Source organism: Gossypium hirsutum, chromosome D09, assembly GCF_007990345.1.
Source record: "Gossypium hirsutum isolate 1008001.06 chromosome D09, Gossypium_hirsutum_v2.1, whole genome shotgun sequence".
NCBI lineage: Eukaryota > Viridiplantae > Streptophyta > Magnoliopsida > Malvales > Malvaceae > Gossypium > Gossypium hirsutum.
Genome location: NC_053445.1, coordinates 6,909,814 through 6,930,288, shown reverse-complemented (window position 1 = coordinate 6,930,288; position 20,475 = coordinate 6,909,814). Strand labels below are relative to the sequence as shown.

General features: G+C 31.1%; 1 protein-coding gene across 18 annotated transcripts; it reads left to right on the top strand.

Moving 5' to 3' along the window:
• Window positions 1-387: 387 nt before the first annotated feature.
• Window positions 388-16,486, top strand: LOC107892331 (translation factor GUF1 homolog, mitochondrial). Of its 18 annotated transcripts, none has more exons than XR_005918432.1 (16): window positions 409-792; window positions 1,090-1,840; window positions 1,956-2,112; window positions 2,247-2,301; window positions 2,381-2,448; window positions 2,553-2,657; window positions 2,740-2,811; window positions 3,211-3,324; window positions 3,655-3,795; window positions 3,870-3,929; window positions 4,021-4,212; window positions 6,556-7,029; window positions 7,446-7,593; window positions 15,466-15,526; window positions 15,634-15,719; window positions 15,947-16,486. XR_005918432.1 is itself a non-coding variant. In XM_016817390.2 (12 exons), exons 1-11 carry the CDS (start codon window positions 490-492, stop codon window positions 4,184-4,186), a joined length of 1,992 nt encoding a protein of 663 aa, XP_016672879.1. In that variant the 5' UTR covers window positions 388-489; the 3' UTR covers window positions 4,187-4,212; window positions 4,662-4,938. The 18 variants fall into 18 exon arrangements, 3 of the variants coding, with proteins under 3 accessions (XP_016672879.1, XP_016672880.1, XP_016672882.1); XR_005918438.1 differs by having other exon boundaries at window positions 15,929-16,486; XR_005918429.1 differs by lacking the exon at window positions 15,634-15,719 and having other exon boundaries at window positions 391-792.
• Window positions 16,487-20,475: the final 3,989 nt, after the last annotated feature.

Genomic DNA, 20,475 nt, shown 5'->3' with positions numbered 1-20,475 from the left:
TTAATATTTTAATATTAAAAAAAGAAATTTAGAATTGAAAATAGGATAAACAAGTACAATTTGACAATTTTTGTATATTATTTTAGTTTTTATCGTTTTTTCACTTTAATTTTTGATTTTTTTTACTCCAATCAATACTTAAAAAAAATTTTTTTGGGTGACCAAAATAAAAGTATAAATATGATGTGGCATGTACAACTAACCGAGTTAGAGATTTAACGCTTGAGTGACTAAAATGAAAACGACCTAAAAGTTAAGTGACCAAATTGCAAGGGTTTCATTTTAAGCAACCGATATGAAATTTTCCTAAAAATTGGGTGACCAAGTAGGTAATTTACCCTCAAATTTTCAAAGTAATTTACAAGATTTTAGACTAAAACGAGAAACGACGTCCTCTTCTGCGTAGTACAACCAAAATTTATTTCAAAGAGTGGTACAGGCTATACCATCGTTCTCTCTCTCTCTCGCAAAGCTCTCTAAAACCCTCAAATGGGTTCCTTATTCAGAGCTTCAAAAACCCTTAAACCTCGAAAATACTTATCTCCCTTTTATTCAATCAAAAACCCATTTGATTCTTTTGGATTAAATCAAAGATTTTGCTCTCATTCTCGTCAAAACAGCAAAGAATCTGCTCCAATAGATTTGAGTCGATACCCAATTGAAAAAATTAGGAACTTTTCAATTATAGCCCATGTTGATCATGGAAAGTCTACTTTAGCTGATAGATTGTTAGAGCTTACTGGGACAATTAAGAGAGGCCATGGTCAGCCTCAGTATCTTGACAAGTTACAGGTAAATTTTATTGTTTAGATTAAAACTTCTTTATTTGGATTGAGACCTGAAAAATGTGTGTGTGGTTTTTTAAAGATTTTTTATTGCTTTTGAAATGGTTCTTAGTTTGAGAAGTTGATGAAAAGGCAAGCTATTGACATTGCAATTATTGTTTAAAGAGAAACTAGAATCGGGTGTTTGTTATTTTTTCATATGAACGTTAAAGTTGGTTTAAATTGTAAAAAAGAAAACGAAAGGATTGAGTTTAGCTTTGGTTTAAAGGTGTAAACTTGATGATAATTTTTCTGATGTTATTAGGTAGAGAGAGAAAGGGGAATAACAGTTAAAGCTCAAACGGCCACTATGTTCCACAAATACAAGCTCCATGGATGCAATGATGGTAATATTAATGAACCATCAACGTTTCTGCTAAATCTGATCGACACACCAGGACATGTGGACTTCAGTTATGAGGTGTCTAGATCTCTGGCAGCCTGCCAAGGTGCTCTTTTGGTTGTTGATGCAGCCCAAGGTGTTCAAGCGCAAACCGTTGCAAATTTTTATCTCGCTTTTGAATCTAACCTGACTATAATCCCTGTCATAAACAAGATTGACCAGCCTACTGCTGACCCTGATCGTGTCAAAGCTCAGTTAAAATCAATGTTTGATCTTGACCCTAGTGATGCCCTTTTAACATCTGCTAAAACAGGGCAGGGGCTTGAGCATGTCCTTCCAGCAGTCATAGAGAGGATTCCTCCCCCTCCTGGAAGCAGCAGTTCACCTTTACGCATGCTTCTGTTGGATTCCTATTATGATGAATACAAAGGTGTAATTTGCCATGTTGCCGTTGTTGATGGTGCATTACGTAAAGGTGATAAGATTTCGTCTGCTGCAACTGGTCAAGCTTATGAAGTGTTGGATATTGGGATCATGCATCCTGAACTTACTCCCACTGGAGCCCTTCTAAGTGGTCAAGTTGGATATGTGGTGACTGGCATGCGTTCCACAAAAGAGGCACGTATTGGGGACACGCTATATCACACTCGGACTACTGTAGAGCCCCTTCCTGGTATATCATCAGGCTTCATTTTTTTTGTTATTTTTTGATACACTGTACTTCCTGTTTCCTTTTTTATTCAAAATAGACACCCTTTTTTTATATTTGCTATGCTTCTAAATTGCAGGTTTCAAGCCTGCAAAACATATGGTGTTTTCTGGTCTCTATCCTGCAGATGGATCCGATTTTGATGCGCTTAACCATGCTATAGAGAGACTAACATGCAATGATGCCAGTGTTTCTATTACTAAGGAGAGTAGCACAGCACTTGGACTGGGTTTTAGGTGTGCTGTCTTAGATTTTGTGACTTATCTCTAAGTACCAATAGTCAAACAGTTTTCTTCTACTATTTAATTATGGAGACTTGCATTGTTATAATGGAATAATTTGTAGTGCATCTCCTGTATTCCTCCTGCAGGTGTGGGTTTTTAGGCTTACTTCACATGGATGTTTTTCATCAAAGACTTGAACAGGTAATTTTCCCCATTTTTTCCATTAGAAAAATATTCTTTCTCTATTTGCAAGTCATAACAGTTTGTATTATGGACGTAGGAGCATGAAGCTCATGTCATTTCCACTGTTCCAACTGTTCCTTATATTTTTGAGTATTCTGATGGAAGGTACATACTATGGTGGCCTTTTTCAATCTTTATTTGGAGAGAAATAGGCTTAGTGAAGTTGGTTTTGAGTTTTGACATGTTTTATATATCTTGATCTTATGTAGTAAGGTAGAAGTTCAGAATCCTGCTGCATTGTCCTCAGATCCCAAGAAACGAGTTACAGCTTGTTGGGAACCTACTGTGATCGCAACTATTATTATTCCTAGTGAGTAAGCTCCCGTACCCCTTTGCTATCTATTTTCTGCAGCATGCAAAGGTTTTATTCTTTTAGGTGTTTTTGCTTTCTTGTAGGTATGTGGGGCCTGTTATTACCCTTTGCTCGGAGCGGAGAGGCCAACAGCTGGAGTACTCATTCATTGACAGGTGATTTATGCCATTGCAATTTCTTTAACCTTTGCTTTTCTAACTCATCAGTGGTAATCTTCGATGAAATGGTTTTATTTATCTTTGCATTAATACAGAAAAATCTACTGGTTCATTCTCATATTTGAATTAATCAATGAAATATTAAATTATATGATGTGGAAATTCAGGTTCTTTATTCTTAGTTGTAGCTGTGCTTTCAACCAAGATTCTGAAACATTCTCCTTTTATTTCTCCATCTTCCATCAATTTAACAAGTTAGGTTTTCCATATAATTTTACGCTGAAATCCACTTGGGCATTTTTGTTCATTAGATTAGAAGTTTTAAAATTTTACAGCTGAGAAAATGCCATGTCATAAGCTTTCCAGTACTCATGCACAGCCATTCCTTTTATGCAGTCAACGGGCTTTTATGAAGTATCGGCTACCTCTGAGGGAAATTGTTGTCGACTTTTACAATGAGTTGAAGAGTATCACATCTGGATATGCCTCCTTTGATTATGAAGATTCAGAGTAAGCTTCTTTCTGCCTTTTTTTCTCGCAAATATGCTGTTTAATGTCCTATAATAGCACTTTGGGGAGCAAGTGGTGAAACATAGAACTGGTTTCTGCTAGATAGATTTCCTGATTACCTCGGACTGCTAGCAATGAGTATTTGCCTATTGATCTGGCCTAAATTTTTAGTGAAATCCTTGTCCAAAGAGCTGGTCCTCTGGCATTTTACACACTTCTGATTGGACATTCAATGTCATGAAACCTTTGCTGACGTTTTTTTTTCCTATGCCTCCAACAATAGGAGCCTCTTACTTCCTATTATTGACATGTCATCGATGTTCTTTACAGATACCAACAATCTGATTTGGTGAAACTTGATATCCTTTTAAATGGGAAGCCAGTTGATGCCATGGCAACAATTGTTCACTCTCTGAAGGCACAACGAGTTGGTCGTGAACTGGTGGACAAGCTTAAGAAATTCATCGACAGGTCTGTTGTTTTAAAGTCTAGTATGAGTTTCACATGAATTAAATTATAGATACTGATGGTCCAATTCTGATTAGGCAAATGTTTGAGATAATCATACAAGCTGCAATTGGATCAAAGGTTATTGCAAGGGAGACGTAAGTGACGTGTCTTTCGTTCCTTAAGTTCCTTAAAAGTTTTAACTACTGTATAATGTTCATTGGTTAAGCCTTTATTTACTGGATTCAGAATCTCAGCAATGAGAAAGAATGTCCTTGCAAAGTGTTATGGTGGGGATGTTACTCGAAAGAGGAAGCTTCTGGAGAAACAAAAGGAAGGAAAGAAGCGAATGAAGCGAGTTGGTTCTGTTGACATACCTCAAGAAGCTTTTCATCAACTGCTGAAGGTGTCATAGTGTAGACTATGTCAGCAATGATGCTGGTAAGTTCCAATTGGTTAAATCCAACCTGAACTTTGCAGTGCATGTATTCTCTTGTGCCAGTGGCAGCAAAGGTCTTCATGTCTGCAGTTTTCTTTGTCATGCATGCTAATGAAAGGGAATTTTCCTTGCAACCTCAATTTTTGATGATTTAGTGAAGAGGACATTTGAAACTGTTTTGGGATAGTTGTAGCTATACCTTAAGTTATGCCTCATAGGCTTAGTTTCACACTTCACACCAACCTGTAAGGTATTTGATCCCTTCGGGCCATTGGGTCTTAAAAGGTGTCTCACAGGTTGAGGATGATGTAAAGCTATTACTAATCAAACTCTAGAAGCAGTTCATGGATGACACTCAAGCACTTAATAACTCCAGAGTAGGAAATTGTTGCAGCCATGCATGTATATAACTTAAAGTAGGTTTCAAAACTGATCTTCTTCAGGATTTTAGGCATATGAAGAAAGGTAGAAAGGTTCACATCATACAATAATACTGTGAGGAAACCTGGTTGCAAAAGCTGTTGGAAAATCGGAAGCAGTAAAGATGCCTTGCAATAAACTGCCGTTGTTTGTTGGATAGGGATCATAATTACATCGATTAACCTTTTCATGCTTAATGATGATTCGCTTATTTTCGTAGCAATGTAAGATTAATGGTAATTGCTACAATGGTGCCATAATGATTTGCAGAAGTCTTCATATTAATTGATATAGAATTCTTTCATTCACTGATCAATTGTTGTGAATCTTAAACGCGTTGCTTATTTGTTTTGGTGTTATACTTTAAATTATTCCAAATTAACAAATTTATTGACAATAAAATACTCTTTCGCCATTTCCATATGATAGATAATGTGAAGTGCATACCGTAAATAAGGACGATGGATGATACTTTTCAGGGACGAAGGTTGATATTTTTATAAAGGGTTAATATGTAGTTTGTCCTTGAACTCAAGTATTTAGTTGGTGCTAATTTTTTTTAACCTAAATGTTAATCTGAATTTGTATTCCGTCACATACTTAACTTAAGTACTTTAGCATTAATATCGATAGCAAGTACTTTAGCATTAATATCATTAGTTTCTATTGATGTGACATTGATAACCAATTACATTATGGCACATGGTAGTCCTTCACTATAACAAATGGTAGACATAAATAAAAAAAACTAAATAAATCTTTAGAAATATATAAATTAACTAAAATAGTATAAAATTTTCCATATCAAGACTGAACTAGAATGAACTGGGACACATGGTTGTCCATGTTCATTTGAATTTAGATAACAAATGTTTTGATTTATTCTAGATGTGTTTTTAGTAATTTTATATTTTAAATTTTTTGTAAAATATCTTGTTATTTTTGAAATTTAAAAATATATAGAATAAAAAGATATAACTTAAATAAAAAATAAGTATAAAATAGTTTTTACATCAAGAATGAATTTGGACAAATCTTTGTTATATTCAAATAAATAAAAACAATTAGTTGTTCAGATTTCATTTTAGATGCGGTCTTTTAATAATTTTTTATAAATTTATAAAAGTATAATTTTTTAGAATTTTCTATAAGTTAGTAAATTATATATTTTATATATATTTCAAAATATTTTATGCTTTTTATCTGTTTTTGATTATATATATTATAAATTTTTTTAAATTTTTATATTATATATATTTCAAAATATAATAACGTAAAACTGATGCTTTATAAAAAAATAAAATCACATAAAATTAGTAAAAACATATCAAGAATGAGAATGAAGTTGGACAAAAGCTTGATGTGAAAAATGTTTTATAAATTTTTAATTAATTTGTATATTTTTAATTTTTTTAAAATTTAAAATTTAAAATAATAATATAAAAACATGATATTTTATATAAAAAAATTAAAGATGTAAAATTAATAAAAATGCATGTGTAATGAATTTAGACAATTAATTGTGTAGATTCAAATGATTGTCCAAGTTTATTTTAATATGCAAACATTATACTTTTTTATTAATTTAAATAATTTTAAATTTTCTTATTTATGTTTGTAATGGGTTATAATGAGAGGCTATCATGTGTCAACGTGTGAGTAGTTGTCAGTGCTACTACATCAGCACAAATTAATGATGTTAGTGTAGAGGTACATAATTTTAAATACCAACTAGGTTAAAAAAAGTTTAGATACCAAATACTTCTGAACAAGTTTAAGCTACGTATTAACCTTTTTATAAAACTCTACCCTTCAAGTACCATGGATTTTAGTGACTAAAAATTTTATAAAAAAGAAAAACAGACGATACTGTTATATTTTTGCTTCTAAGTTTTGTTTTGTTTTGTTTTTTAAAAATTAATCAGGGATGCGGAAGCGGTGGATAGGCTAGTCGGACCAATAAGCGGTTGATACGGTAAAAATTAGATAAGACGGTGAATCGTTAAAAACCGCAGTTACCGGGATGAATAAAAAATAGACTGAACCAGTTTTTGTATATTTGGGCTAAAAGAGCCCTTTATGTGGGCCTAATTTCTTTTAAAGGTTTGACCGGCCCAAACATTATCTCAGCTTAAAGTAAATAGAGAAATTAAAAAAAAAAAAGAAAAGTCCTCCGGTGCACCTTAAAAATAACAAAGCCCCCCAACTGCTTCTCATCTTCTGTCGTCTACTACTTCAATGCATGGGACTTGATTTGCTACTCTATTTCTCTTCTGAATTAGCTTATCGATTTGTTGATTGGATCTTGAAGAGGGAAACGAATAATGAGGAGAATCGATACTGGCGGTGATGGAAAGTGGGAACTTTAAAATTTTTATTTGGTTTGGTATTCGAGAAAGGTACTAAATGCCGTGGATTAGTAATCGTTGGATCTTTGTTTTTTGTTTTTTGTTGGTTTGGTTAAATCATGTTCTGGTATTTGGATTTAAACAAAAAAAAAAAAGAGAAAGACGATGACGATTGTTAAGCCAATTGTGAAAAAGCAGTAGCAACAGCAACCGAATGCAGACCAAACATTTTTTCTTTGCTAAGGGTTCTTGCTTTTCAAACCATTTTTTCGCCATTTTTCTTGTAGTTGTTTTTCTTGTTACAGTTCAGATTTTAGATTTTTTGGTTGTTTTAAAAATTCATGTTTTAATAATTCTGTCTTCTTGTGAAAGTTTGTAGCAGTTTGTTGAATCATGCTTCTTGTTGATTTAACTTTGTAAATTCCGTGAACAAGTCTAAACCTTTACTGCTGATTTCAATGACATAGCTGCAGCTGTAATTCACTGCTGATTCTTGCGATCCAGGCATGCATGCTCTGTTAGCGGCTTGACTTGCAGTCTGGAAGGATTAATTCACTGCTGATTCTTGTGATCCACTGCTTCATTTTTTCTCTCGGTCTCAGCGTTTGGTTTGAGGTATGAATCTTGAACTTTTCATTTCTTTGCCTGCCTTTGCCTTGGATTGTGGCATGTTCATGTGTGTAGTCTTCAACCGGATTCACCAATTGTATTATGTTTGATATGTGGTTTGAAACACTGAAAAATTGTACTGCTGGACAGTGAGATTTTGTTTGAAATTTTGACTGTTATACTTTGTTGTTTCATCTTGTTTTTTGACAAGTATAATAATTTTTCTGTTATACTTTGTTGTCTCGGAAAATCCATAGCCGTTGTGATGTGTTGTTAGAAATAAATTGTTTGGAAGCATTGCATCATGTTAAGGGCACTCTAATGATACAACAACTGAATTCGTATGTCATTCATAAATCCCCATTAAGGTAAACACCGTTGTTATAAGCTTTAAGCCTGTGTTTACATTCTCAACTCCCCTATTAATGTGCTCCCCACCTGTCTGCAATTTTATCTTCTAAAAAAGGTAGTGATATTATTATGCAAGTCAAAGGTGGCAAGCGATATTTGGAGAGCTACATGGCCCCATTTGCCAGCCAATTTGCTTGCATGAAATGACAACCAGATGATAAAACTTGACGCCAACCCTTGTTTATTAGGAGCTTCAATTTGGACTTGCCAGAATATTACTGTTATTGGAAGAAACTTATTAGCTTAAGGGTAATGTGAAATTTCTACTGGGGGTTGGTTATTTGTTCCATCTGAATTGGTTTGGGTTTAGAAATAATAATTTTATTGGAAATGAGTTGTTGAACTCGATTAATAAAATGTGTAAACCAAGAATAAGAAAACCCAATCATGTTGGACTAACTGTTGAATAAAAGAACAAACAATCTCTGTTTATACAAATGAAAAAGGGTTGTCAATCTTTGGACTCTTGTTTTTGTTTTTGTTTTTTGTGATCCACCATGTCATTACCACTCTAAAATTTGGATAAAATATTAATTCCTACCCAACATCCAAGCAGCATTATTGGGACCTTGTTTCCATTATTCCATTTCATTAGCAATTTTGCGTTTTATGACCCTACCTTTTGCTTTTGATAATTGCACCCACAGTCCCCTCTTATTATAGGAAAATCAACTTCCAATGCCAATATTTCTTTTTATTGGATTTGATTATTCAAAGATATTTCAATTTGTTTCTTATTCTTTTCTTTTCTTTTTTACCTAATAGAAGATGGCTTAGGGTATGTTAATTATGCGTTTAGGTCAAGTTTATGGCATGCGTTGATATGTGGTTTGAAACACTGAAAAATTGTACTGCTGGACAGTGAGATTTTGTATGAAATTTTGACTGTTATACTTTGTTGTTTCATCTTGTTTTTTGACAAGTGTAATAAATTTTCTGTTATACTTTGTTGTTTCAGAAAATCCATAGCCGTTGTGATGTGTTGTTAGAAATAAATTGTTTGGAAGCATTGCATCATGTTAAGGGTACTCTAATGATACAACAACTGAATTCGTATGTCATTCATGCCATTGGACACTTGTTGCATTGATATTGAGATATTGGTATTACACATATGCATTGAGAATGCGATAGGATGGCTAATTGCTTAACAAAGGCTACAAAAGGAGTCCATCATTAGCTTTTACTCTTGTCCTGACATCTTGGTTTTGCTTTCATGTATCTATATGTTTAGCATATACTTTTCAAAATGTGTATATATACATATGTGTGTGTGTTCAACGTCTACTTTGACCTAAAGAATGAAAAATAGTTACAATTTAAATTTGATAATACTTTTATAAATATGTATATATATATATGTATTTATTTAGTACATAATTACTTTCGGAATTTATTAAAACTGTTGTAATGTTTCAAAATTTAAGAATTACATAACATGTTTAAAATTAGTTATGATCTTCTAGAAAATATGTTAAACTACATTTTAAAATTTTCATTTAAATTAACTTTTAAAAATGAGAGCTGTAGAACAAGATAGGAGTATTGCGTACTTCTAAATATTTAATTTAAAATTTAAAAACGGAATCCGATCAGTAACATAATGCAAAAAATATAATTTTTAAACAATCTTTAAAAACAAAGACCTTTACCTTAAACTATTGTTTTAAAAATGTACACATTTATTCATATGAAATTTTAAAATTTTTTATAACATACAGTATTAGAATATAATGTTTTTACATGTTTATGGAACGTAAATATATTATAACAATATTTTTGAGATAATATAAATTCATTTTTGACAATATTACTTAAAAATAAAATTAATATTAATCCATACAACTATCCTTCTTGTCTACTGAAATTCTATTACTATCTAAATGGGTCAGAAGATTTCTTTCTCACCATTAAATATCAATATTCAACTTTTTTGATGTTGTAAAACTATATAACATATGGATTATGATGTACAATTTCATTTTCATCTAACATTTTCTTAATATAAGTTAATTATGTTTATGCAGAATATAATTCTCAAGTTATATATTGATTTTAGTAAATTCCTATAAGAACATTTTATTATTAAGAATTTTATGAAATTATATATCACTATTAAATTATATTTAATATTAATTATTTTAAATTGTATAAATTCATATAAGAAAATTTATTATCAATAATTTTATGAAATTTAATATTAATTATTAAATTATATGTAATAATTATTATTTTAAGTTATACAAATTCATAAAATATAATTTATTAGTTATAATTATTTTAAATTTTATTAAATCATATATTTTAATTAAAATATATGATATATTAATTATTTCAAATTTTCATTTATAGTATCATATATTATGATTTGAGTAAATTCATATAATAATATTAATTATTAAGAATTTTATTAAATTATATATTTTAATTATAATATATTTAATAATAATTATGTTAATTTATATTTTACAGTATCATATATTATGATTTGAGTAAATTCATATAAGAATATTAATTATTAAGAATTTTATTAAATTATATATTTTAATTATAATATATTTAATAATAATTATGTTTAAATATGATTAAATTATTTATTATTGATATTAATAATCTTATTAAAATTTAAATAACAATAACAATAATAATTTACCAAAACAAATTTCTACTAATTATTAAGAATTTTATTAAATTATATATTTTAATTAAAATATATTTAATAATAATTATGTTTAAATATGATTAAAATATTTATTATTGATATAATAATCTTATTAAAATTTAAATAACAATAACAATAATCATATACCAAAACAAATTTATGCCAAGGGTATTCTAGTCATTTTAGTTTTTTCCATTATGCTATTACATCTCTATTCCATTCAACCAAACACAAGATTACTATTACGCCTCTATTCCATTACATTCAACCAAACAGTTGATTTGCTATTACACCTCTAATCCAATACACCTCTAATCCAATACAGCGAACCAAACGCACCCTAAGTGCCTTAAATGGAATAAAAACAAGTGATGAGAGAAAAGGGCAATAAAGTGTAATTTTTTCCTCATAAAATGCATTTTTAGTCATTTTACATGAAATCCATATTGAAAATATTATATTTTGAAATATTAATTTATTGAGAATAATTTTAAACCATTGGATTGAATTTTTAACATGGGATGAAATATGGACCGTAATTTTAACTTTGACCCATTTTACGTGGTGATTAAAAGGTGAGAAGAGCGGAAGATCTCTCCTCCCATGACTTTTTCTTTTTCCTTTCTCTTCCAAGAAAACCTCACTTAAGAACCCAAGTTTTCTTCCATTCAATCTTGTTAGAAAACAACATTTTACTTGATTTCCTCTATTATCTTTTTCATTTGAGTCTAAGGTTTCAAGTAGATTAATGAGAGAAAGCTCCCAACAAAGTAAGAAGATGAGTTTTCACCATCTCCATCTTTGATATTTGAGATTTGAGATTTTCAGCATGAGATAGTTGTTGGAGCATATAGTAATGATTTGTATGTTGGGATTTAGTGCATTTAGTGTGGTTTATGTAATTTTTTGAATAGATTGATTTAATAAAAATCTATTATTCCCATTAATATAGCTTGTATTTGCATTGTTTTTTCACACAAGACAAAATGTATAAGCAAATATTGACTCACTGATTATCTAATGTTTAACTAATATAAAGTTGCATTATGTAGTCGGATCATAATGTGAGAAGACAATTGATATCAGTAGGCAATCTAAATGGCCCATAGTCTTTAAAATTGAGTAAATTGATTTAAGAACTATTATGTCACCTATCAAGTCAAATTGTGAAGATACCTTGTCTTAGGTATCAGCGTGGTTGACTCCTAGAAGATAGAGACATAGGGGTGATTGTCTAGAATGATAATACATCGAACATGACCCAAGTTGAATTTATCCTAGATTTGTTCATGGTGTGGCTTACTTCAATATTAAGTAAGTGACTGACTATGTCTGCATGACTCGTGTACTTTGATGTATTGAAAGTTTGAGTTCAATTGGTAAGAGATAAAAAGGTTGGTACATTGGGTATATAACTTCTACATGACATGACTTCATTTATAATAGTGAAATTCATAGCCCAATAAAGGGTAAATGATATCCTCTCATAGGCATTACGTGGTTGATGAAAGAAAATGTGACTACAAGTCCTTTGTCTAGGACGAATTATTTAATTACTATTAGTTAGTAATTGGAATTTTCACGAGATAAAATATGATCATATTAGGTGAACGAATTTAACCCAATGGGATTAAGGATATCCTACGAGGACAACATACATATGACAAGGTTATTGGACGAGTATAAATTAAGTTGCTTTATAATGGTATATAATGGGGGGAGTTCAGTCATAATACTTTTACTAGATTGACTTTATGACTAAATAATATTATAATTAATAGGCGAATAGTTGGAACTCAATGACAAATTATTTGAGCCCTAATTATATATGTCAAACCAATCCCTATATTAGCTCGGCACAACCTTTTACAGATTGCATTTGAACTGATATGATGAATAAATGAAAACAACAATTTAGAGAAATAGATCGCATGTCTGCAATGAATGCGTTTTTTTGCTATTAGCAAGAGATGACTTAGAGATTAAATTAAAATTTTCAAATTATTATTTAATTGGTTGTAATTAAATAATTTAAGTTTTAAGTAAAAATTAAATTAATTAGTCATCACAGTTTATTAATCAAGACAATTAAATTCATTTACTCACAAGATTCTGGTACAGTAAAGTTTCTATGACTTTAACAGAATTAGAATTATGTTGAGAAAATAATTTAATTTAGTAAACTAATTCAATTTATTTTAATTAATTAATTAATATTTTGGGAATTGAATGTTTTTTTATTGAGTTTGATAAATTATAGGAGTTGGTTAAAGTCTAGATAACACATATAATTGAATCCAATACAAAATTGAGCTCAATGGGCCCATTTAATATGGGATGGGTGACAACCCTCGGATTCCTAGAAGGGTATGTTGCCCACCTTATGCAGCCTCAAAGTATTTTGTGTTCTTTTGTTTAACTAAGACTTTTGTGCTTTTATCTATAAATAGAGATTATGGGCTAAGCCAAAATATACATTCTTGAGCGCAATTACTCTATCAAAATTTAGTGAGATTTTCTTTTAGAGTAAATTTTATTTTTCGAGAGAACTTCTGACTGGTTTCTAGCTCAGAGAGAAATTGATTTTCCCCACTAGAACATTAAGAATTTGTCATTGTGTTATTAGTTTGTGAATTTAGAGTCCACACTCTAAACAAGCCGAGGGTTCAAGAAAAGTCGAAAAGATCTTGTTGGTAGAAAGCCAAGAAACGACTAAGTTCGCCTATCACAAAACACATGTACTAATTCGGTAAAGATTTACTGCTATAATTAACATAAAGACTTGATTTTAGAAAAAAAATAATTTTTCTATGCAACAAATCTGTTTTCTAAACTTAATTTTTCCAACATTGTGTGTTTATATGTGTGTGTGTGTTGAGAAAGAGATTGGTGGAAGGGAATGTAAAGGGAAGCTTTGTTTGGAACTTTTTCTATTAAAAAGGTAAGTACCATGTCTTAACCCTATATAAATAATTATGAAAATTGTTAAAATGATGTTATAAAGCACGTAATGAATATTATACTTAAAATGTGATTAAGAGTACTTATATGAGAAAAAATAATAGCTTAGTGAGTTGAGATAATTGGAAGAAAATGGTGAAATTCATAAACTTGGCCTAATGGCACTGAAACGGTGAACAGTGAATTATTGTTAAAATAAGTCAGGTTGAAATTTAATACAATGAAATATCTTAAAAAGAGAGAATGAATATATCGTGAAAAGTGCAATGGGTTTACGTGTGCATGTGAAAAATGTCACTAACAACATTGAGTACTTGAAAATCTTAATAAATGAATATGTGAAATTGGAAATATGAGATAATGGATGGATGCTCCAAGAGCTCCCAAATTATGTGATTTTCAAATGTGCTTTATGTCATAAATAAGATATATCTTTACTTATATGTGGACATGTAAACCATGTTGTAAGTATTAATTGATCATTTTGTGAAATCTGGAAATGACCTAAGTGACTAAATATTGTAATGCCTTAGTAAACTTAGTGATTAGTGAGGATACAATTGACATGCTATAGGGGTTATTAGCACACATATGTTAGAAAACGTGGTTTCAAACTGTGTTTAAAGCCTTAGTGCATACCACTTTTGTGCGTTATGGATCCATTTCTACAATCTTCAGATGTTAGTGCTTTTGGAGCGTTATTCCTAGTGTGATTGGTTGGGATCCCACGCATCCAATTTTATTTTACTAATGTTTACTAAGGGTGAAAATTATCATACGTGAAATAAGTGATATGTGTTAGGGGTGGAACTAATAAGAAGAGAAATGTGGTATGATCAAAGTGATTAAAAACTTGGTTAATTGAAAAATAATGGAATGAAAACTTAACATTTTTTACATGGTGCATAAATGAAAATTAGGGGCTATGTAATGGAAACCATAAAAGCTATGTAACACCCCAAAATTTTTTATAAGGCATATAATACTATTTTGAGATTAGGAACTATGAAATTTTAAGAAAATTGGAAGAGATAAAAAAAATTTTATGAAAATAAAGTTGATTTTGGATATTGGAATTAATGAAAAGAATTTTAAAAGTGAGATTGCGACAAAAAGACTAAATTGCAAATTCTAAAAGTTTGAGGACTAAAGTAAAAATTTGATTAAAAAGAGAATGAATTATCATTGATTATTTTGTCCCAAGAATAAGTGGAAATATGTATAGGAGTGAGTAGCACTTTTGGGATTAAATTGAAAAGATTTTAAAGTATAGGGATTGAATTGTAATTTTTTTTATTTTTGCAGAGAAGAGGGTAAAAGTGTAATTTTTACCATCCAAAGATTATTATTAAGATTGAAATATCAATTATGATATTTGGATTGGATAAGTGCCTATTGTTGTGAAGAAACTATGAAAAGATGAAAAGTGAGAAAAAGAGACAAAATTATCATTTTGCCCCATAAAGGTATTTTGGTCATTATTAAGAATTAAAATTTGAAAGTATTGTTTGATAAGATATTTTTATTTGAAATTATTTTGGACTATTGGATGCTAATATTTTAGTGTGATGAATTGTGGACCACACATTTAAATGTGTTTTGACTTTAGCTTGGGTTTAGTGTTTTCTAATTGGATTAAAAAGGGGAAAAAGATGAGAACGCAACCCCCATTAGCATATAGCAGCAGGGCAGCCCTCTCCCATGAAAACTCTCCCCTCTTTCATTTTTCTTGTTTGTTCTTGAAATTTCTCAAAAACTCAATACCCAAACTTTGAGATTTTGCTAAAATCACTTGAGAAACTACCTCTTAAGCTTATTTCCACTTTCGATCTCTTTATTTTCAGCAAGGGTTTGGTTGTTTGTTAAGAGAGAAAGTTGAAGCTAGAGAGAGAAATATCCATTAAGGTAAGAAATAATGTTTTCTATCCTCATTAACTTGATATTTGTTATGGGTTGTTATGAGAAAGCTTAGATATTAATATTTGGTTGTATTCTTGTGTTTGTGAAATGAGGAATGATGGATATTGGTGTCTCAATTTGGAATATGGATGAAACATGTGTTTAGAAGCTTGATTTTGAAATAATATGAATCCAAGAAGTAAGTACAATTGGATACTCGTACTTATCTTATCTTATTATGTTTAGAAAAAAAATAATAAATAGTGAATAAATATGAAAATGATATTGAAATGTATGTGTGCAAATTTTATGAATTAAATGTTGGAAATAAGTCTTATAAAGTTATGGTTTAATGAGTCTTAATTATTAAGTGTTAAAAATTTCTAATAATGTGTTATGAGAATTTAGTTTCTATGGAATGTACAGAACATGTTGAAAGGATTCACATCCTGTTGATTCGAATTCGTAGCGAGAGAAGGTAATGCTGCTGCGCATGCGATGGCATTTGAAGGTATGAAACACTCAGAAGATTCTTTTTGGGTTGAGGATGCTTCGCTTAAGGTTTTGGAACTAGCCAATCTGGATCGTCGTTTTCATCAACCACCGTAGTTCCCTCCTCTCTTCTCTCAAAGTTCTTGGTTGAGAAATGTGGTCTTACTTGAGGAATCTCAACCCAGTCTCCTATTTGGTGTCTCTGCTTGCCAGCTATGGAGGTTTTTGGCTGTTTTGGGTTTTCTATTTTCGCTGGGTTTGGAAGATGTTTCTTGTTGTTTTTGTGTTTGGTTTTCATGAGTTTGCTTTGGATTTTCTACTTGATTTTGTTGTTGCTGATTTTTTGTTCTTGGACAACTATTTTGCATTGGTTTTTGTTTATTTTGGACTTCGAGCCATTTTTTAAACAAAACGGATCGTTTATTTAAAAAAAAAAAGTTTCCATGGAATAACTACTAAATGTGATTTGAAATATGTGAACTTTTTTATATAGTGTTAATGTGGCAAACATGTGAGTAATGAGTAAATCTTGTAAAGTTGCTGATAAAGTCAACACATGGTTATAAATAAGGAAAATGTGTTAATAGGCCATCAAGGAAAAAAATTAATGATTAATATGTTGTTATCACCATTTTGTTCAACTAATGAATTTGACATGTGGTAAATTTTACATGAGCTATAAATAGAAATTTGACTTTGTAAATGAGGTCATAGTAACCATTTTTGAAAACCATAAATGAAAAGTGAATTTATATAAAAGATCTAAGTTGACATTTGTGAATTGCATATATGCAAGGCACTCAAAATGCCCATATGTGTAGCTAGACAATAAGTTGTCTATCAAATCTCTAGGCTTTGGAACCTATCTTATGATGAATATCAAAGATATTCTAAGTTTTATAAGATCTGAGTTGCCTTTGAATGAATAATGAATATCTTAATGGCATTGATATGATAAGTTATTTATGATTATAAGGTGCCATAATAAAATTAGTAAAATAGTTAGGATACGATTGGCATGCCAATAGGGACTAGATATGAGTTTTGTTATGATATGGAGTTCTAGGACGTTATGAAGTTCTTGGGTGATTTAGAGTTTTGTTGCCTTAGTGGGTTGCATATATTATGTGCATTCTCTGTTTTCTTTGGGTCCATCACTCATGTGCGTTATTTGGTTCCTTCAAGCTTAGTACTTATACACTATTTGGTGTATAGATGGATCTTGTGTACTGGAGTCATTTTGCTAGAGTTTATTAAGGGCAAAATGAATTAAAAATACTAATGATAAGACTTGCTTACGACTATTAATTGTTATATGAATAAAAGTGTTGTGTGCTAAGCTAAAGGTTAGATAAGTTAAAAAGTAATTGAATTAATGAATATGTTAATAATGAATGAGACATGATACTAAGTTTAAAGAATTTGTGGCTAAATTGAATAAATGTTCAATAAAGGATAACACTTTAAACTAAGTTTTATAAAAGATCTTTACTCTAACTCTTGCATGAATACTGTTCATACTGAAGTAGGTTGGTAAGGAAGTGATCGAACTAGGAATCCAAAACCATGGAATGTATAGTATGAATATGATAGGAAATATGTATATGTTTGAAAAATATGCTATGAGATATGTGAGTATTTTGATTGGGTATAAGTTATTGATGAAAAAGCTCGAATCTAGATTGTGCCAATGCATGAAGAGTCTATCAAGAGAGCCTGTGTTTGGTTATTGCGATGGTATCTAATACAGTTTTTCGGAACTGAAAACATGAATTTTGATTTGAACTCTGAAGTAAAAGTCCATGGCCATGGCACCCTCTAAAAAGAACTAAGGAATGGTGATTACCTAATGGGGTTCTCTACGGGTCTTAGGATGATGATGGGAAAACCTCGCGTGATGTGAGTTTAGGAAAATCCAAATCGTAAACCTAACAGTAAAGAATAGCCCTTGTGGCGAACTCTGAAAAGAATAGCCTGTGTGACGAACTCTGAAAAGGGTGCCTTTGTGGAAAATTCTTAATGGATCACCTTAGTGGCATGTTCTATCTGATTGCTTATATGGTGTATTCTGCTAAGTCAATGTGAAGTGAATTGTTAGGAACAGATGGTAAACTATGTATCTGAATGCCAGTCTCTATGGTAAGATATGAGTAAGTTCTAGTAGTTCTGTAATAAATATAACCAATATAAGGTATTGATATGCTCCGGAATAAGAGTTGAATAAAGTCTTAAGGGTTTTCCAAATATTAAGATTTCTTTTGGAATTTTTAATAACATATTTAAATTATATGATAAAAATGAAAATTTTTTTTGTTAAATGTTTTGTATTGTTTAGTAACGCCTAAGATCTAGACCTGGTGAATCGAGTCGGGCCGAGGGCATTACAAGTTTGGTATTAGAGCTCGATTTATCCAATTCTTGGACAACTTTTATGGAAGATGCCCTGTATGCATTATATGCCGTACCTGGTAGAGTTTCTTAAGTATAAGTGAATTATCTTTTATGAGGTAGATATATGAAACAATAATAGTTTAATGAAGAGAAATAATGCTGAAATAAAGAGACAAATGATAGGTAAAAATTTGGTTTCATTGCTAACGATAAAAATTATATTACAAAGTTATTGAAAAGTAAAGCCCATGATTGAATAAAGAAAATTTCAATCATTTCCTTCATTAGGCTGACTAGTAGGTGCAATAGAGGCCTCTTCTTGGAGAAGGATCTTCAGGATTCTAACCCTCAGAGATTGAACATTCTTCATTGTCTTCAGCATCGGGCGTATTGGGAATGAATAAGCCACTTGATTAGTTCCATTCTTTTTGAAAGGATTTCCACCCTTCACCCTCAGGATTGTAAATGTTTAAATCGAGAGACCCTATAGAAATATTTCCAAGGCAATTGAAATCTACGCGACTTAGATTGAAATGACCTATAACCATTTGAGCGTGTAGAAGTAGATTTGATCTCCACTCTGGTAAAGCCTCAGTAATATTCTTCTTAGTACCCCTCTGATACTTTTTGAAGCTTTCATCATGAGAATGACGTAGATCTTCTAGTTCTGCTTGGTGACTTTCTTCTAGAACTTTGATTTTCTCTTCTAAAGCAGACTTCTCATCCTTCAACAGGTTATTCTCTTCTTTTAGCTGTGTATTCTCCGTCTAAGCATCTCTATGTTTACCCTTTAGAGTTATAACTCGGGTATCTAGCCATCCAATTAAATTGGTAGATTCTTGATATTTTTGGCGTAGCTCAGCTAAGGAATCTTCGCTAGTCTTCACTGCGTTTTTGAAATCTACCATTTTGTTGTTATAACGCTTATCAACTTCTTTAAGAGCCCCACTCCAAAGACTATGTTCGATATACATGACTTCTAAAACTTGAGCCATGAGTGATAGAGGGCATTCAGTGAAACGGGATGTAAGGTAAGAGAAAAAAGATTCCCTTAATGGTAGAGGTATTAAGCTTTATTGTTGTTGAAAAATGGAATTGAAAGAGATGAAAGTTGGCATTGATTCCAAAAGATCACACCAAGGAAATATCTTTCTTACTTTAGTGGATAGAGCATCAAGAGGTGGAGTACTGGGATGAGCAGAGGATTGGTTGACGCAATGCCTCAGTAGGACTCTATACGGGTGCGCATTCGGTTAACCGACCCGAAATAGATATAACCGAATTAACCGACCTTCCAAAATTTTTAACTGTTAACTGAACCGAATTTTTTTAAAAAAATTAACCAAAAATTGTATGGTTTCTATTTTAGGTTAAAAATTAACTGAATTAACCGAATTAACCAAATTAACCGAATTACCCGAATTACCCGAATTACCCGAATTGAATCACTACATAAGTAAAAATATTACATAAGTCTTTGAATCACTACATAATTAAACATAATTCTTGAAATTAACACATAGTTGAAATGTAAGTCTTTAATATTCTCCATTTATATCCATTTCTTCTCTTCAAAAAATCTCCATTTGCATTAAAGCTAAAAAAAAAATGTGTAATTGGGTAGATACTTAAGAGTTAGACTTTAGTTTTATTTTTATTGGGTTGGTAATTGGGTAGACTTTAGTTTTAGTTTTATTGGGTTGGGTAATTGGGTAGACTTGGGTTGGATAATTTTATTTATTAATTTTTTAGGTTAACCAAAAAAATTCGGTTAACCGATCGGTTTCGAACCGAATTAATCGTTAATCGAAAAATCATAAAAAAATTAACAGACCCCCAACCGAAAAAATTTGGTTAACCGACCGATTAACCAAATTCGGTCGGTTAATCAAATTTTTTCGATTTTACCCGAATTATGCACACCCGTAGGACTCTGGTTCTCTGATGGCAGGGGATCAGACATGTGATTCGGAAAGTCTGTTTATTAGGCAGACTCTCCAAGTAAGAGTGGAATTTCAAGCATAGCAGGAACTGAAGAAGATGGAGTAATTGTAGTGACAGGCCCTCGACTT